Source organism: Lachancea thermotolerans (genome assembly GCF_000142805.1).
Source record: "Lachancea thermotolerans CBS 6340 chromosome C complete sequence".
NCBI lineage: Eukaryota > Fungi > Ascomycota > Saccharomycetes > Saccharomycetales > Saccharomycetaceae > Lachancea > Lachancea thermotolerans.
This window is the reverse complement of record NC_013079.1, coordinates 700,225-717,479: the sequence shown is the minus strand read 5'-3', so window position 1 is coordinate 717,479 and position 17,255 is coordinate 700,225. Positions and strand designations below refer to the sequence as shown.

At 46.5% G+C, this 17,255-nt stretch overlaps 13 protein-coding genes and 1 non-coding gene across 14 annotated transcripts; 4 read left to right on the top strand and 10 right to left on the bottom strand.

Annotated features, from left to right (window-relative positions):
- Window positions 1-266: 266 nt before the first annotated feature.
- NPC2 (sterol transporter) lies at window positions 267-791 on the bottom strand (the record flags this gene model as incomplete). The annotated part of the gene is made up of 1 exon (XM_002552546.1): window positions 267-791. One exon carries the CDS (start codon window positions 789-791, stop codon window positions 267-269), a length of 525 nt encoding a protein of 174 aa, XP_002552592.1.
- A 625-nt stretch (window positions 792-1,416) lies between these two features.
- SIT4 (type 2A-related serine/threonine-protein phosphatase SIT4) lies at window positions 1,417-2,346 on the bottom strand (the record flags this gene model as incomplete). Its single annotated transcript, XM_002552545.1, has 1 exon — window positions 1,417-2,346. One exon carries the CDS (start codon window positions 2,344-2,346, stop codon window positions 1,417-1,419), a length of 930 nt encoding a protein of 309 aa, XP_002552591.1.
- A 310-nt stretch (window positions 2,347-2,656) lies between these two features.
- THP1 (Thp1p) lies at window positions 2,657-4,039 on the bottom strand (the record flags this gene model as incomplete). Its single annotated transcript, XM_002552544.1, has 1 exon — window positions 2,657-4,039. The coding sequence occupies one exon, from the start codon at window positions 4,037-4,039 to the stop codon at window positions 2,657-2,659; it is 1,383 nt and encodes a 460-aa protein (XP_002552590.1).
- Window positions 4,040-4,168: 129 nt separating this feature from the next.
- UPF3 (Upf3p) lies at window positions 4,169-5,344 on the top strand (the record flags this gene model as incomplete). The annotated part of the gene is made up of 1 exon (XM_002552543.1): window positions 4,169-5,344. The coding sequence occupies one exon, from the start codon at window positions 4,169-4,171 to the stop codon at window positions 5,342-5,344; it is 1,176 nt and encodes a 391-aa protein (XP_002552589.1).
- Window positions 5,345-5,431: 87 nt separating this feature from the next.
- KLTH0C08404g (KLTH0C08404p) lies at window positions 5,432-6,223 on the bottom strand (the record flags this gene model as incomplete). The annotated part of the gene is made up of 1 exon (XM_002552542.1): window positions 5,432-6,223. One exon carries the CDS (start codon window positions 6,221-6,223, stop codon window positions 5,432-5,434), a length of 792 nt encoding a protein of 263 aa, XP_002552588.1.
- A 692-nt stretch (window positions 6,224-6,915) lies between these two features.
- SMD1 (mRNA splicing protein SMD1) lies at window positions 6,916-7,335 on the top strand (the record flags this gene model as incomplete). Its single annotated transcript, XM_002552541.1, has 1 exon — window positions 6,916-7,335. The coding sequence occupies one exon, from the start codon at window positions 6,916-6,918 to the stop codon at window positions 7,333-7,335; it is 420 nt and encodes a 139-aa protein (XP_002552587.1).
- Window positions 7,336-7,501: 166 nt separating this feature from the next.
- Window positions 7,502-8,269, bottom strand: PRP38 (U4/U6-U5 snRNP complex subunit PRP38; the record flags this gene model as incomplete). The annotated part of the gene is made up of 1 exon (XM_002552540.1): window positions 7,502-8,269. One exon carries the CDS (start codon window positions 8,267-8,269, stop codon window positions 7,502-7,504), a length of 768 nt encoding a protein of 255 aa, XP_002552586.1.
- Window positions 8,270-8,474: 205 nt separating this feature from the next.
- Window positions 8,475-8,948, bottom strand: MRPL25 (mitochondrial 54S ribosomal protein mL59; the record flags this gene model as incomplete). The annotated part of the gene is made up of 1 exon (XM_002552539.1): window positions 8,475-8,948. The coding sequence occupies one exon, from the start codon at window positions 8,946-8,948 to the stop codon at window positions 8,475-8,477; it is 474 nt and encodes a 157-aa protein (XP_002552585.1).
- Window positions 8,949-9,306: 358 nt separating this feature from the next.
- PSF1 (DNA replication protein PSF1) lies at window positions 9,307-9,930 on the bottom strand (the record flags this gene model as incomplete). The annotated part of the gene is made up of 1 exon (XM_002552538.1): window positions 9,307-9,930. One exon carries the CDS (start codon window positions 9,928-9,930, stop codon window positions 9,307-9,309), a length of 624 nt encoding a protein of 207 aa, XP_002552584.1.
- Window positions 9,931-10,036: 106 nt separating this feature from the next.
- On the top strand, window positions 10,037-11,782 carry RAD61 (Rad61p; the record flags this gene model as incomplete). Its single annotated transcript, XM_002552537.1, has 1 exon — window positions 10,037-11,782. One exon carries the CDS (start codon window positions 10,037-10,039, stop codon window positions 11,780-11,782), a length of 1,746 nt encoding a protein of 581 aa, XP_002552583.1.
- A 51-nt stretch (window positions 11,783-11,833) lies between these two features.
- Window positions 11,834-12,588, bottom strand: PDX3 (pyridoxamine-phosphate oxidase PDX3; the record flags this gene model as incomplete). The annotated part of the gene is made up of 2 exons (XM_002552536.1): window positions 11,834-12,480; window positions 12,555-12,588. 2 exons carry the CDS (start codon window positions 12,586-12,588, stop codon window positions 11,834-11,836), a joined length of 681 nt encoding a protein of 226 aa, XP_002552582.1.
- A 2,582-nt stretch (window positions 12,589-15,170) lies between these two features.
- HED1 (Hed1p) lies at window positions 15,171-16,145 on the top strand (the record flags this gene model as incomplete). The annotated part of the gene is made up of 1 exon (XM_002552535.1): window positions 15,171-16,145. The coding sequence occupies one exon, from the start codon at window positions 15,171-15,173 to the stop codon at window positions 16,143-16,145; it is 975 nt and encodes a 324-aa protein (XP_002552581.1).
- Window positions 16,146-16,172: 27 nt separating this feature from the next.
- KLTH0C08228r lies at window positions 16,173-16,246 on the bottom strand. Its single transcript has one exon. It is a non-coding gene; the product is annotated as a tRNA-Ile (tRNA).
- Window positions 16,247-16,914: 668 nt separating this feature from the next.
- Window positions 16,915-17,208, bottom strand: DAD1 (Dad1p; the record flags this gene model as incomplete). The annotated part of the gene is made up of 1 exon (XM_002552534.1): window positions 16,915-17,208. The coding sequence occupies one exon, from the start codon at window positions 17,206-17,208 to the stop codon at window positions 16,915-16,917; it is 294 nt and encodes a 97-aa protein (XP_002552580.1).
- Between the last annotated feature and the right edge of the window lie 47 nt (window positions 17,209-17,255).

Below are 17,255 nucleotides of genomic sequence, written 5' to 3'. Positions count from 1 at the left end.
GCTCTTATCTCAAGTTCCATGTTTGTAAGCCAAAATCAAAGCTTTTAATTATAATTATTTGAAGCGTGAGAGCATGTGACTGGTATAGACGGAGCCGTCTGCGGAAAGTAGCGTTAGCTTGTCGCAGTAACTCCTTTTCTTCAGTCTTTTTTCATCAACGTCTACAAATCTTTGGGCCTACATTGCGTAGGGGCCGGCAGAGCCCTTCTGGGCACGAACTGCGCTAAAATATAGATTAGTCCTTGCGGCGCGACATTCCCCCACATCTAATAGGATGGGAAGAAAATGTCGCCACTTAGGCAGGTGATCTCGTCATCATCCTCGGTGTACGCTCTAGCCAGAACAGTGTACTTTCCTGGAGGCACCTCCTGAGGGATCTCCACGGTTTTGTCGATCTTGTAGTCGCCTGGAGCAATTGGGCACTTGAGCCCGCCAACGTCGTTTTTCTCGAGCTCTTCACAGAGGTCATAGGTCTGCGTCAACAGCTTGATGTAGCCCAGACGCACCTCGACATCCACGTACGCGCCCTCTTTTATGGTTTCCTTGACATGGCCCGCCGCGGAGACTGTCACGTTTTCGCCTCTTACAGGGGGGTTGGGCAACAGGTTCACCAGCTGAATGGTCAGCAGCTGCTTGTCGTCGGCATCGCACTGCTCAAGAGGTGAGTCTCCGGGAATTGGCTTGTTTTGTGAGCGTGTGCCCGGCAAACCAAAAAATGCTGGGAACACGGGAGAAGCTGCCGCTAGCGCCAGCAAAAGCGCTGCGAGGTACAATTGTAAGGTTCTAGTCATTCTGCAAAGGTTCAATTAAAAGAATCACCGATTAGTAGCGTCTTTTGGTCACTTAAACTGCTCTTCCGAGTGGCACGCGAGTACTATAAATTTAGTTTAGCTGGGGCAATTTACCCCCTAGCACAAAGATCAACAGTTATGTTTCGTATGACACGACTAATGGGTCTGGGGCAGAGCAAAGTCATGAAAGACCAATAGGTAGGGCTTAAGACGCTGCATGGTATCTGGTGGCTCCTGAGTTGGCTGTTCTTTGAGCCGTTTCTCTCTTGCGCTTTCAGGCTCACTTGGTTGAAAGTCTTTGTGTACGAAAGCTCGCAAATCGTGGCGACAAGGACATAAATGAGAAGAATGCTGGCCACGGAAAACGACAAAGACCTGGGCATTGTCGCTGCTGCAGCCACAGATCGCTGGAGCTATTCTTGTATGCCAGTTACTTCCTGCGACATTGCGTAGAGTTTTATATATGGAAAAAATTGGTATGGAGGTCGTCAATTCGTCGCTATAAAAACAGAATTAGGATTGAGTCTTGTATGCCAGGATCATTATTGTACATTGTGGGCAAGCCTTGTAAGCAGGGCGAAGGTGACCGGAATCCAGTGGGGGTCGGGTCGGGCGCGCGTGGGAACTATAAAAAGTACCCGCCTCGTTGATTGTTGTGGTTTGTTTCTTGAATGTAGTCATCGGGAACCGCAGAGAAGATCTTGAAAGTGGGTTCAAGATCCTCGTCAACCTTCATGACACTAGCAACATTGCCGCATCGGTAGCAGTAGTTCGGCGCAGACCACACGGTTACTACATCTTTCTCCGGAAAGTGGTATTTAAACCCCTCCATGACCAGCTGGTGGGCGCGTGCGATTAAGTTCAGTCCATTAACGTGGTTGAACTCGCGTGCCACCTTGCTTCCGAACAGCCAACCGGCGCCTCTGGGCGACACCTGCCACGCGTCAACGTTATCGGGGTCACTCCACAGCAGGTCAGAGAACCCACCTTCGTGTGGTACTTCCTGTGCACGCGAGAGCACACGGATCTGATCTAGCATGCGGATTTCAGGCGAAAGACCACCATGCACGCAGAGGATTTTGCCGTCGATGATCGCAGCAAGAGTCAAAAAGTCGAAAACTTGGCAGCAATACTTCCACACTGTGGTAGAGCCGTACTTGTTCAGGCACTCCTCGTAGAAACCATATACCTGTGTGATTTGGCGCGACTCGTGATTGCCCCGCACCAGCGTCAACCGCGAGGGATACCTAACTTTTAAGCACATCAGGAGTGTGAACGTCTCCAAGCTGTAGTAGCCACGATCCACGTAGTCTCCAAGAAAGATGTAATTCACCTGATCTGGAAATCCGCCCGCGGTCCGAAAAAGCTCGAGCAGATCGTGAAACTGACCGTGGATATCGCCACATACCGTAACAGGCGTCTGCACGGGCTGAATGTTTGACTCCTCCATCAGAAGTTCCTTCACCATTTCACACAACTGCTTCATCTCGTTCTCGCTCAGAGACTGGCATTTCTTAATCTTCTCCAGCCATTGGTCGGGACCTCTTTCCACCATTGTCAGCACGTACTTTGTAGTTCCAGGTCCTTTCAGGCTTTATTTCTCTATCAAATTTCTCGTTTTTGAGGTTCTTGCCCGTTTAACGAGGGGTGTGGTCTTCGAGTGAATGTTCAGAAGTTCGATAAAGCGCTGTGACACCTGGCTTCTGTCCACTTTTGAACCCGTTCCTTGCTTGAATTCGTGATACTTCAACAAATTTTCATTAGTGCCCGAAATCAGGGCCCTCGTGATTGTTGATTTAAATCGTCGCTGTGTTTGAAATCTCGGCTCACGAGCGCAGTGGAAGTATCTATTTAACATTTGTAGGCTAATCGTCTAGCCACGCATCTTCTGCGTTAAGCGGATAGAGGGCAACGAGCCTCCTGTTAACTTCAGGAAAGATATCGTTAATGTTCTGTGTCTTGGGAAAAACACACTGTTTGCTAAGTGGAAAGCAGTTCGCCTTCAGCAACGTGAGATTTACAAGGGTCTCGAGTACGTTGGGAATGTCCTCCGGCACATTTATAGCGGTATAGATCGGCTTAGAAAGCGGCGGATTGCCCAATGACATAGCAAGCGCGTGTTCTAGAATTTCATAAGATATCTTGTTCAGAGTTTGAGGGAAGCAGAAGTCAATTACCACACGCCGTACCAGGTTGCGATAGATCAGAAGAGGAACTTTCTCTAGCAGTAGTATAAGTAGGTTTTGCCGCCTCAGCACGGCCTCGTTTTCGTTTAACCAATTATGAAAGCTAGCGAAATTTCCAGTTTTGACTGCAGTTGCTAACTGCTGATAGCTAGAAGCAAGATTCTGACTTAGTTGTGCGCAGAACTGGATAGATGGCATTTTGCCAAAAAGAATGCCAGCTGGTAGCAAGTACTTGAGAATTCTTTGTAAGTTTCTTTGAACTGCAGGCGGACACTCTTTGCTCCTGTAAGTCGTAATCAGCATGCCAAACGCGCTGTTTAACTGATGAAATGCGTTGGACACGCGATGGTTGAGAAGATAATAACGTCCTAGCAGATAACGGTACTCCACTTGCTCACGCAATGGAAACTGTGAGAAATGCTGGATAGCAGATTTTGGTTTAACATTTTTGAAAATATTAGCGCACGAGGAAGACGAGTCTATGCGCATGTAGATGTTGTTCAATTTGTTAGCAGTGTACAATAAAATCTGCTGTTTCCGCGGAAGACTTTCGAAGCTAACGGCAGGCTCCTCGAAGCGAGGCTTTATGCTGTTAAATAGCTTCGTTATAATTGAAGAAACATGCGCAAGGAATTGATGCTGGCGAGTGCCTAGGGCAAGATAATTTGCGTCTAGCTGTCTGGAAAGTGGAACAATGTATTCTGTTGTTGTTTGGAATAGTGTTACGAGATTATCGACAGGAAAGGAGTCATTCAATAGGCAGTTGGTCAAGTCTTGGTAGTATGTGTAGATCAGGTCCGAACTTTCCCACAAAGACCATGGGTTTAGGTCTCTGCAAAGCTTTAAGAAGCTAGTCATTAATATATTAAATCTCGTCCAGGAACCACCATGTAACTTTTGCTTTTCTACAAGCGCCTCTATGTCTTCATCGGAGTCATATTTTTGGAGCACCAATTGTAGTCGAGCTATCAGCGTACCATTCTGCTCCAGTATAACGTTTAAAAGGGAAAGGTCCCCCTTAGATACCTCGACAAAGAATTGTTTCAAAGAATCACCTTCCATAGCGTCTTGGATCTCAGTATGCGAAGCCCTTTAGGCTCGATGTCTTTACCTGATGATGAATAGACCTTTATTGAAAAATTAATCTGACTTCACAATAACCTTCACCTTGGCCGATAGCGCGGACAGACCATGGATGAAAGGCCCCAAAATGGAGCTGAGCAAAACCTGAAAAAGCATCAAGGGCGGAAACAGGCTGGAAAAGGTCACCAGACCCCTAAGAAGCCCAAACCAGAAGCAGTCGGACTTAATACTAGCACTAATTCTAAATCAAAGAAGAAGTACAGAAAGTCGAAAGATGCCGCTGTTCGCTCCTCGGCTCAATATAAGCTAGTGTTGCGGCAACTGCCGCCCAATTTAATGGAGGAGCAGTTTTTCGACACTGTTTCTGCGGCGGTAGGCTCGGATTTTTTGCAGCAACACGTTGAGGACCGTTACTTCTTCAAAGGGCACTTTTCCAGAAAACCCTTCAAGCTGCCGACTTACTCTCGAGCTTACATGACCTTCAATGAAGCCGAAAAGCTGCAATTTTTCGCTAAATCAGTCAGCGCCGTTACCTTCGTGGACGATACCAACAACTCCATGGTTCCCACAGTTACACTGAGCCCTTACTTGAAAAAACTTAGAACCGAAGAAAGCAAGGGCTTAAGAAAGACCAAGGATTTAATTGAGGGGACCATTGAACAGGACAGGACATTCCAGACGTTCTTAAAGTCCTTAGACCTTTTAGAAAATCACAAGCAAGAATATCAATATGCAGATCTAAGTGTCATCATGCCGCTTGAAAAGGCGCTTCGCCGCAAGCTGGAAGAAGAGGCACGGGTTAAAGCCCAGGGCGAAAAGGCTATGATTGCACTGGCTGGGCAGGTGGCGAAGGAAACGACAAAGGCGAAGAAGAAAAAGAAGAAGAAGAAGAATAAAGCCGCTACTGAGGGGACGGAAGTCAAAAAGAAAAGGCCTCAAAGCACAACTGCAAGCACTAGCCAAGAGAAGCAGAACATGGTAATAATCGAAGCTGCGGGCAGACGAGAATTGCAAAGAAGAGAAAGGATCAAAAAGAAGTCCGAAATCAAAGAGAAGAAGGCTGCAGCCGCAAATTCAGCAAATCCTGCAGACGCCAATGTTAGCAAAGCGGCTTCTGTTAAGGCTAAAGGTAAAGCAGCCAAGAAGAACAAGAATAAGCGGCCAAACTCTAAAAACAAGAAGAAAAATGAGGCCAAGGACAAAACTGCAGATGCTTCCAGCGATAAAAGTGTGCCCAAAACAAAGCCAAAGCCGAAGCCCCAAAAGAAAGAGTCTAACGAGTGAGCGGAGAGTGGTGCGTTAGCAACTTGATTTGAAGGGAATCCTCGCCTCTCGGGGTATGTACTGCTTACAAACGTTAATTCCTTGGGATTACTCTGCGCGTTCTTTGCTACTGTCCTTGGCACCTCGTTTTAAGTATATGTTCTGGCCCGTGTTCAAAGCAGCATACGCAAAACTGAAGAATACCGACCACTTCTCTGGTGCGATGAACTGTTGTGCAATAGACACAAATGCAGTGGCACTTATCACACTGCTCGATAGCATTGGTCCATATTTACTCCGGAGGCTGGACTTCACTGCGTCTAGCTTTTGAGACAGCTTAGAAGCACCCTGATCTAAGTTGACCAGCGTAAGGGCGATGACAAGGAAAAACACCTGAACAGGACTCACAATAAACCAGGAGCCGCATAACTGGGCCATGCGTTTCCATTTTGGGGCCACGTTGCGACTCGTGAAGCGGGTTATCCAGCCGTAACAGAAGTGATTGATCGGAGCGTTAACAAGACCTCCGTACAAGAACATCGAGAGGAGCTTCCGATAACGTGGCTTCTGCAAGGCACTCGCCAACTTCTGCAAGATACTCAGTTGCTTCTCATCCTTATCTTGTGTTTTCGATGCAGTAGTGAATTGACTTACAAGTTCACTTAGCGCACTGAGCACTGCACCAGTTACCATCTTGGTTAATAGCGGGTACTTTGTAAGAAGAACATTGTACCTAGCGGCAATGCTAATTTGGCGTGTTTGAACGGACATGCTGGCTACACTCATGTTACGGAGCCCATGCGCGGTGGTTTTTAATTTCGTTAATGCGTTTATATAAATACGATTTTTAATATAACGGACATATGCGATAACGATAAACTTATCACGAAAGAATAACATGAATTCGCAGACGCTTGAAGAATAGAAAAGCTACTTCAAAATGGTGCGTGCTGCTTAACGCGATGCACTCGCTTAGCGACAACCTATTCGAAGCGGCCTTAAGTCCAATTTAAGTCGGGCTTTTTGCTAAGTTCAGGGGAACATAGCACCCTGAGAGCAGGCTTAAATGAAACGCATATCACTATGCGCAGGTGTTGCCATCTAAAAGTGCTTACAGTGCTCTTCTTGGATTTTTCTTGTTATCAGCGTCATAATTGGAGGCGGCCGTGGAGCTACGAGGGAAGGCCAAGCTCCAAGTTATATTATGTAGGCTTTTGGAGAGGCGTCTGAGCCCAAAAGCATCTCGACGGCAAACTAGCGTGTGCAGGGAAGGCTTGACCCGCTACGAAATCATGCAACCCTGCTGTACAGGCACTGTGCCTTTAGGACAATTTGTACCAAACTTCATCACCCAAGTTCATTTTTGAGTGGCCTGAACGCTCTAACAAGCATCACGCACAAACCCCTTCAGTAGGCACGCTCCGTATGAGTTTAAATTTCAGAGAAATAAGCTCAGGTTATCTTCCTATTTGCATTCAGTTTCTTTAACTCTAGGACGCCCTCAACTTTAATAGTAGCTTTGAAAAATTTAAGAAACCTTGATTCTTCATCATTAGAACGAAATATACAATCAGCTTCACAATACATAAGAGATGAAGCTGGTACACTTTTTGATGAAACTGCGCAATGAGCAAGTCACTATAGAGCTGAAGAATGGAACAACGGTGTGGGGAACGCTGCAAACTGTGTCGCCTCAAATGAATGCTACTCTTACGGATGTCAAGCTATCGCTTCCTAACAAATCCGGAAACAGCGCAGTCGCTAGTGTGTTCCTGAGTGGAGGCCAACGCAACTCTGAACAAAAAACAACGTCGTTACAGTATATCAATATCCGTGGCAATACCATTCGGCAGATAATCCTGCCAGACTCGCTGAACTTGGATACGTTACTAGTAGACGAAAGACACCTCAATCGGTTGAGACGCACGGGGAAGGTCACTAACGACCATAACAAGAAGAGAAGGATGGACTCAAACGGGGGCCCAGTCAAGAGGCCAAAGAGGGCCCTTTGATGGTGAGCGGCACTTCGACGTATGCATGTATAATTCAAAATCATATTAATTCAAGCCAATGGGACGCTTTTTTCGGCACACACAAGCTGTGTGTTGGTACTGCTTTCTTTAGTTGAGCCTTTTTGTAGGTGCGCACTATGTCGTTTGCAAAAGATGGAACTAGATCTTAGCTACTTGCATTATCGCTGTCTTCCTCTGCACTTTCGTCGCCACTGTTGTCGCTACTACCATCACTGCTTTCTTCCTCACTACTAGTCTCTTTGAATATATTGCACCATTGACACCTGCCTAGAGGAATCCCCCATATTTGATCCTGGGTGCAGAGCCAGTCCACCACTTCATCGATGTGGAGTGTCTTTGGCACTTTGCTAGCAGAGTTATACCAGTAGTCTGTTTCTAGGTTAATTGACTTGACCTTACGATAATCACTCAAGTAGATCCTAAAGAGGCCCCGCAAGGTTCCAGAACTGACACTTCCCCGCTTATTGAGATTAAGGACGCCAGTCACCTTCTCCTCATCAGAGGTGTCCGGCAAAAAGTAGTATTGTATTCGCAGATAGACGAGGACAAGAACCACCAAATATTTGTTGTCAAACTTTGACGACCGCTCGTTTCCCTTTTGCAATATGGTGACAATCTGGCCCCATTGAGGCCTTAGATGAACTAGCTTCATTAGCAAGCACTTGAACTCAACGCCGCCGCAGACCAATGCCATACGGCGCGCATTGTCACGACACGTGCCAAAGTCGCGCATCATTGTCTTAGACAGTTGGACCATGGTATCGCCTCGCAGAGATGCTGGGTCGAGGTTGATCTTGTAGTACATAGAATTGTGAATTCTGGTCCTTGCAAGCTGCGGTATTACAAGGGACGTAGATTGGTGATTCAACTGCTTAGTCGAAACATTTTCGTCCACATGAAACTCTCGCGACATCGGGCGCTTGACACGTTATGTCAATGTCAGACTTCTATATCTCGAATCCGTTTGTTTGCTCATCTCATCTGCTTCGACCATGCGAATTTCGTGGTTCATGAGCCTTGCAGTATCTTAGCCAATATTGATGCATCTTTGGTTTCTTCATATATACAAGCATTATATCATTCCTTTTCCGGGGCGAGAGCTCGAGCCTACTCAAGGCTCAGAACCAGCGAGGCCTTTTTTCCTCCTTCCTCTTTTCAAGTTTCTTCATGTACTTACGACCTTTGACTTCCAGGATGTACTGGTCTGCATTTTTGATAGCCTCACGCATCTTCTGCATCTTCTCAGACTGCGCCAATTCATGTTTGTGGCCTTTTGGAATCAGCACGCCCTTCATCAGCTTCTTCTTTTCGTACTTTTCGTCGAAGAATAGCTTGTTACTTGGGGGTAAAAGTTCTTGCAATCCGTATTGATGAGCGAGCTTGTACAAGTCGCTCATACGCCTCAATGAATACTTTGGGTTGTGGTACTTTCCGGTTATTGGATGCTTGTTGGCCAGAAATGGATTGGCGTCAATCGCACCCGTTGAAGTAGCCTTGTCGCTGTATTTTACATTAGGCGGGTACTTCTTAAAAAACGTTCTGAGCTTGTCAGGAAGCAGTTGGAAGTACTGTTTCAAAGGAGCACTAGACATGGTCCACAGACTGTAGTTGTTGATGCTGAAGCGATGTCTCTTGTCGTTGGATTAACTCTCAGAGAACAAATTTTTTGGTGTTCGTCTTTCGGTGTATTATATCACGTGCCAAGATACCCGTCTCATTGGTCTATTTCAATGCCAGAAACTGGTTTCTAGAGGCTATTCCAAGCATACTTCCAACTCAGTGCCCGGCCAGACGCTCAACCAGCTATTTCTGCTGATTCGGGACTAGCATGCTTGATTTTGTCCTGCGGGTTTGCCGCCTTAGACCCCAAATGGAGATGCTATGTATCGGCATCTCACAGCAGGCTTTAGTAAGCGGTAATATCAATAGTTTTAGTAACATCCTAGGATTCTAAAGTTTCTGTAAATATCCCTGCTGAATAAGTCTCTCAACATCGGCTTGTCTAACAAAAAATTGTGAGTCCTTGATCAGATTGAATACACCGTATTCGGTCTGAATCTCGCCTGCATCTTTAAGCACTCTCACGTCTATGAACACATCGCTGGGCGGAGTGAGGCTGCCAGATAAGTCAATATCTGTGTAATCTCCACTTTTCATATCAGTGATGAGCTGGACATAGTCTTTTAGGTACTCTTGCTCATGGTGCGAGAGATTAGTGCTACCGTCTTTGGCAGTGTTAAGTGAGGACATCGCGTCCAGCCCGTTCCTGTTCCACGCAGCTGCGTCCAACGCATCGCTTCGAAGTTTTTGGTACGCAAGTAAACATCTTTTATTGCGCTCCATGCAGAGCAAAGTAACGAAATACTGACACTTCGCAACCTTATTGTCGAAATTTTCCAGCTCTTGTTGCGACTTGAGAATTTCGGCGTTCTTCTTCAAGTGTGCTATTTCTCTTAAGATATTCCTTACAAGATCATCTTGGTACAACGGCAACTGGTCAGAGCCAGAACTCTGACTCAGCTGTTGGGCTCTCTTGGCCTCGAGAACTAGCTTGCTACCAAGGTCGCCGTACATTCCAACGGGAAATTCCTTTTTGCCGAAAACTGAAGTAGAGACTTCAAGTTTTATTTTTGTTTGATTTAATTACTGTATTAACAAACGCGTCAACTTAGAATGAATAATGAGAAGTTACGGCAAACGCGGGCGCTTCAGGAGCCTTGTCCGGCCCCATCAGACTCAATTGCAAGAGTTTAGTGATGAAGAGGAGAGTTTTCAAGAAAATACGAGTGACAAGGCCATGGAAGCAGTGACGCCAAAGTCAAGCTTCGACGCTGACGCGCTAAATGCAGGAGAGAAGCGAAACACTACTAAAGAGAAGACGTCAGGGCTTGATATATTCGACTTCCTTGACGAACCTGTTCGTAAAAAAAGGAAACGAGCCGCCCAAGTGAAGGCTGATAGCGACGCGTGCGAGGAAGCTGAGTACGATGCCGTGGACGCGTTTTTTTCGAGCCAAGCTGAGCAGAGCTTTCAAAGTACAATTGATGATGCAAACTCTATGTTATCAAGAATTTGCGGCGAGTCTAATGCAAAATCTGAGTGGGAGTCGTCTGGAACGCAAGACGATATAGACGCTCGCACACCTGATGACACCGACAACAAGGTTATGTATGGGAAAAGCAGAACGATGTTGCATTGCGAAGATGAACCGGAAGTGACGGTTGAGCCACCAGAAGAATCGCATGATAGCGCTGAACCCTCCACACATCACTTCAATCATTTGAAAACGATGGGCGAATCGCTGAAATACCAGGATGATCTAGAATTCATGATGCAAAAAGAAGCACAGATGACATTGGCGGCTAAGACATCAAACCTTCTTATTTTTGTACTCAATCTGATAAACAATGCCGGTTTCTTCGAGTATGTGATGAAGTACAGCCGAAAGGAAATTTGGCAGTGGTGTTTGCATTTAGGAAATTGCGAGGACCCGGTCCTTCGGCATTTATGTGCTTTCATATATTCAAAACTGCCATTAGATGCCGACGACCCTATGTGGGGGGAGCTGAACCTTTATGAATTTGTGTTACCCTTGACATCTCAAAAAAGTGGAACGTTGAAAATAAAAGGGAGTAAATTCACCGAAATGAGTTACCTTGAATTTCTAAATGCAACAGAATCAAAACCAGGTCTCTACTATGCTCTTTTGCTGTGGCCGCCTTTCTTAGGACACCAAAAAGAGATTGATCAAAATGTTGTTGATGCTTTTACAGCTTTGCTGCAAAACAGTTGCGAGTATGTTGACACCATTTTACCAATTGTTGAAAAGCTGGTTTCAAAGGAGACAGTAGAGGGCCATTCAACTTCTTACAAAAACATGATGCAAGCTCTGGTACCGCTTTTTGAGCCTCATGCGCGCAACGACAGCCTTATTAAAGCTTTGGTTAAAATGACCAACGAGAGTACGCTAGTTGCTGAATTAAAAGATGGCCAGAAAACAGTTCTTTTGACAAACTCACTAGAATTCTTGCTTGCGTATGACCGCTTCCTTTTCGACGAACAAGAGAGCGAATTGTTGGATATCTTCGTTTTGTACTTGGGGCTGGCACTGAATTTAGTAAAGGCCCTAAAGCAAGACGATGCTGTATTTGAAGATAAAAATCCGTTGATGGAACGACTAAAGCGCACTTTTCAGGACCTGCAGGCAGCATCTGACGAGTCCAATCAACACAACTTCAATCAAAACATCTTTATCCTCATTTACTGCTATATCGCAATGCACTATAAGGTCCGCTTACAAGAAGCGGAACGGGCCTTTGTGATTCCGAGACTTGAAGCTTTCTCCCAAGAAATAAAGCGGTACAACGAAAGTATATACACTGCGATTGCAGTTATATTGACCCCCGACATACTAGCACCCAATTAAAGGCATGCACGCATGAAAATTCACTAAAGTAGTTAAAATGCATAGTTACTTTTAAGGCGCTATTCTCAACATTTGCCAAGGGTCCTTTTCAGATTCTCTCTTGAACACGATTCTGTCGTGCAGACGGCTTGGTCTGCCCTGCCAGAACTCGATCATAAGAGGCACGATTCTCACACCGCCCCAGAAGTCGGGGCATGGAACCTCCTCCACACCCTCAAATCTGGCTTCGTTATCATCCACAAGCTTTTGGAGCTCAGCGCGATCTTTGAGTGGAGCAGACTGAGGCGAGGACCACGCACCAACCTTAGAGCCACGGGGTCTCGTGTTGAAGTACCGCTCCGATGTCTCTCTACTAACCTTCTCAACAATACCCTCAACTCTAACTTGCCTTTGCAGATTTCTCCAGAAAAAGGTGAGGGCAGCTTGTGGGTTGCTTCGAATGTCCTGCGCCTTTCTCGAAGTCTCCCAATTGGAATAAATGGTGAACCCGCGCTCGTCCAGTTCTTTGAATAACAAGATTCTGGAAGATACTCTTCCGCTGGGAAGTTCTGCTGAGGAGAAGTTCACGGCCTCGGGAATCATTTCGGTGGGGTCATTTTTAGCGTCCGCGAACCATTTGGTGAACTCGACAATGGGGTCTTGTGCCAACTCGCTCTCGTTCAAAGAGTCCTTGTTGTACTGATACGTCTCTGGAGCAACTATAGCATAATAGGTTAGTAAGTTTGAATAAAACTCCCCGATTGAAAGATGTTACCCCTCTCAAGTCGCATACAGATGATGGGGTTCTTAGTTTCGTCGCTAGCCATTATTTTTAATGATCTATGTCTTAATTGTGTCTATGACCCTTATGTATCAGCAGATTATTATTAGTACTTCTACTGGACTAGATCTTATTATTTAAACGGTAGCACAACACGTCACATGGTTGATCAATGCTTATCTAAATCTCAGAGTTGCATCAAGCGCATTTCGTGGAAAGTTTATCGAAATGGTTAAACAAGTTATGACTCTATTAGGGTGCAATGGTTCATGGCGATTACTACTAACTTGATCGGTAAGCAGGTTTCAATGAAGTAATCTGAGTGCGACTCTAGGAAACATTGAAAGAGCTTCCGCTGCCAATAGTGATGACAGTGGTCCGAAAACTTGTGAGATCGCTGCTTAGCAGTACTAACGAGCGGACCTCGCACAACTAGAATTTCCGCTGCTGTCTTTTTGCTTTCTCTGTAACTGCGCGGACATGTTGGCCGGTGCTAGATCAAGGGCACCAGCGTTGGAAAGTCAAGTAAAGTTCATTTAACGCTCGTCCTCGGCGGATGGAAGGGCCTCTCCTCAAAGAGGCCGGGAACGAGGAGCGCAACTGATGGCGCTCGATCCCCGAAATCACCAAGATACGATGACCCAAAGCGATGTCTCTTCTAGAAAAGTCGATGAAAGGTGTCCTTGGGCTTTAGGTACTGAGAGAAGCACGCCTGCTAGAACATAGTCCGTGTTTCGGCTGTACTGGTCGAGCGAGATTGCAATTTTCTGTGGTTATAATAGAATCCCCCTTTGAATAAATCCGCTTCGACGCACCAGCGCTTGGCATGTTGTATATCTGTCGAAGGGGGCAGGATGCGACCACCGAACGAGCGACCCTTGCACGTTTGGACATTTTGAATGAACGAAGTTTGGTTCACTCGAGATTAGCCGCACAGCAGCAGAGGTATCATAGGCTTTTAGGGCCAATCACCATGAGAGACCTTTAGATGAGCATTGCTTGCCTCCACATCTGCATTCAAAATGGTTTCCCAAGAAGCTCTTTGCAGCTGTTGTCGCACCGTTTCCAATTATAGGCTAACAATTAGTTATAATGTTATCGGATTTCTTCTACAAGAACAGGCGTTTGCTTGAGTGGTGGTCCATAGCGGTTCTGGAAGACTACGGTTGGCAGTTTCTACGATGACCTAGCGCGACGAATGTGCAAGAGAACTACTGTCAATTCGGCCTTCAGTTTTTGCAAGTGCGAGTTCTTGTTCAACAACATAGATGCAAAATAAACAAAAGGAACATGCGGGATGTCTTGGTCAACAACAAGGGGAAGGAAGCGAGCTGGCGTGAGTTAGTTAAGCTCCTATACCTGCAAGCGATGGTTATTCTTTATGCAAAGAAAAAGTATTCCAAAAATTAGTGTATAGCCGTCTGTGAGAAACCAGACACAAAACATTCCGTTGCGCGGGAAAAGTCTCCTGAGTATTTTCATAAGACGGCCCCATGGCTCGTGAAGTAGCGTGCAGTTTGAAGCGGCGCATTCGCGTCAACACAGCACTTACCTGCAATTCCTTCGCGGAAAAGCAGGCCCCTCTTATGAGCCTAACATTCCATACCCAAGCGAATGTGCAAAGTAGCCAGCACCAGTGCCACTGAATGATTTTTGATTGGGGTGAAAGGCAAAAATCAATAAAAAGACTGAAGGTTCGAAGTGGAAGCTATGGTGGGCCGAAGACGCTCCAGCTATAGGGACTCGATCTGGGAAGTTTCCACCTTTTTGCTACTGAAACAGTCGCTGCAAGCGAGCGCTTGCCTGGATTCAGGAGGTAAGACGTGCCGACGCACCGGGAGAAGTGGGTTTCTGGGACTAACCATGAAAACGGCTTATGCGACACTTGGCCGTTTTGCGAGCCGCGCCCAAGTCCATGATAACCTCGCAACTACCAATAGCCGCCCGTTTCCAGAAACAATCAAGTGCACACGCTATCGAGGCAACGCCGGCTGCGTGTGTAAAAAGGCCAAGTCCACGAGCATCAAGACCCACTACAGCGCAGCGCCCCATTGCACTAACGTGCTGCGCTAAGGTGTTGGGGTGTTGAGGAGATAGGGAATGCCTCGGCGTTTGCTGCTAGCTGCCCCCGGCTTGCGTAACATAAACTAACACTGCTCCCGAGCCCAGGAGTATAATAGCCTTCCCTATAGACCGCGGTTACAGAGCAAGAATATGCCGTACAGCACGGGACCGACCAACGCTCGACATACCCAAGTGGCATATGGCGCTAACAAGACATACGCTAGGCTATGAAATGGGAGGTCTTTTCTGCAACAAACCGTTTTCCTCCTACCGGGAGTTAAACGCTATATGTTTTGCTGCCAAATCCAAGCTCTGGTAAGATCTAGGCTAGCTCTCTGGATCCCACTGCTCCCGCTTCTTACATCTTCTTGGCGAAGTTGTTGTTTTGTTGTTGATGATTGAAGTTCTTGGGATTAGAAGGAATATAATAGTTGAACTGATTGAATCGTGTTTAGTGATTACTGTCTCTATATTTGACTTGAATTTTAGCCGCCGAGCTAAGATGAACACACTTTACAGATCTTGGAAGGAACAGGTAAAGTATACCAGCGTTTTATCAACTTAATGAGCTCTAGAAGATCAAGAACAGTGGGGGTGGTACCTCATGGTATAAGCTTCGCGCACTACAGGCCAAATACCGTCCATCTAGACAACCTTGATGCGGAAAGGAGCTTTGAGGAACTCCAAGCAGATGTTAGCTTGGAAGCTGAGGAGAGCTCGATTGTCAGGGTTTCTCAAGATTCTTCCTTCCAGCAGCTCCGGGGAGGCAGGAGCTTGACTGAGGCGAAAGTTAGTTCAAACAATCATCCTGAGCTGAAAAGGTCCCAAACTGCGTGTATTCCTTTGCAGAACTCGGAGTATGACTCCGGGTATTTTGGGCATGACTTTGAGCGCTCGCTGAGAGCTGTTGACGAATCGAGGCAAACCTCTGCGGCTAGTATTTCAGATTTGTGCGAAATTGAAACGGGCTTACAGTGTGAAAGATCGTCTAGTGAGAGTGATAATCGCCTTTCCGAGGGATACGTTGCCATATGCCATGTTGAAAGTGCGCCCTGCGCGCTGGGAAGCGCGGCTTCCGGCGCTCATGGTTGCGGCATTGCCGGTTCTCCTCCTTGTCAGCAAGGAACGGGAGTGAAACCTGGTAGCCAGCCAGCACCTGGATCCCAGCAGGTAACCGAACCTAGCTCTTCCGACGTACTGGAGCCCCTTGGTTCACCCGGCGATGAGATTGTCTTGTGTGATTCTCGGCTGCAACAAAACGAAATTTCTGCTGCAAAACTTCACACGGTCATCACGCCAATGCTGCCTTTGGATGGCGTGCCAAGCCCAACTCAAGCAGAGCCAAACTCTGTGCTATCGTGCCAGCGCTCTGTGTTACAGAGTCCTGATGTTTCCGTGCACAAACCGCTGCGAGACCTCATCAACAAGACAAACCACGCATGCTATCGGACCGATTCGAGTAAAGTTCGCTATAAAGCAGGCCTCTCCCGCAAGAGTTCGAAGTTAATACCCCATCTACACGACAAATTCAACAAGTAATCACAATTAGAGGCCGAGCAAAAAATATGGTCTCTAGCGGGATCGAACCGCTGATCCCCGCGTTATTAGCACGGTGCCTTAACCAACTGGGCCAAGAGACCTTGTTGTTGACAAGGCTAATACCATTGTTGTACTTAGGTCATTATTGCGAGCATTCAACCATGTTCATTACAGAATTTAAATTCAGGTCATTGCTACTTGAAGTATAAGCAAAATGCGACGGTAAAAACAATATACTGGCAGGACAAAGCTAGCCGTGAGATTGATATAGCCAAAATTGGTGGAGTTAATGACGTACGGCAACCATCACTGCTTAATCCGCTAATGCATTGATGCTCTAAATATCGACCGCGTTGCGCAAGCTTCAAGTATTGAAACTCGCCTATCGCTTAGTACCAAAAAAATAATTTATCCAGCAGTTGCTGGCCTCAGTAGTCCCGGCCTTGCATCTTTTGAGATGAAAACGCCTTTGCCAGCTAGGGGCATCCCAATTGCGAAGTGCGGTAGTGCGCGCTCTCGTAAGCGAGTCAGGATGCACGAAGTGGCGCGACGCAGCACTCAAGGCATGGGAACGGGCCATTAAACTTCAATTTGCTTCTAACTTCCCGTGATCTGTGACAAACAACTAGCTACTGCGCACTCGCGTTAGACGTCTCTGGCGCTTTGCGGCCTTCAGCGGAGCTTTTCCCAACCGGCCCTGGACAGTGGTTCTTTTGTTGTATCTCAGAGCGTATGGAACAAATCTGCTGCGCGTTTTTGTCCTAAATTCCTACTCTTCAGGCGCCAGATTCTCCTGCTCGTTGACGGCAACCGTGTCAACCGCTTCGGCTTCTCCAGAGATTCCTGTATAGAAAGTGCTCCATAGTTCAGAAACGTTTTCAAACTCCTTCCCAACAGCTATAAAGTTCTCTAGAGAAATGTTCAGCCCATTTAAGTTGTTCAGGATTGAGTCCATTGTCTGCCCTATGTCTTGCAATATCATCTCTCGTTGTTCGATAAAATATTTGTCACCCTCTGAGAGAACTGGGGCGGCATCCTCTCCCTTTCTAGACTTCTCGGACATTGTTTGGAAGGTCTACCACGTCTGGGCGGTATCCAGCACAACTGCAG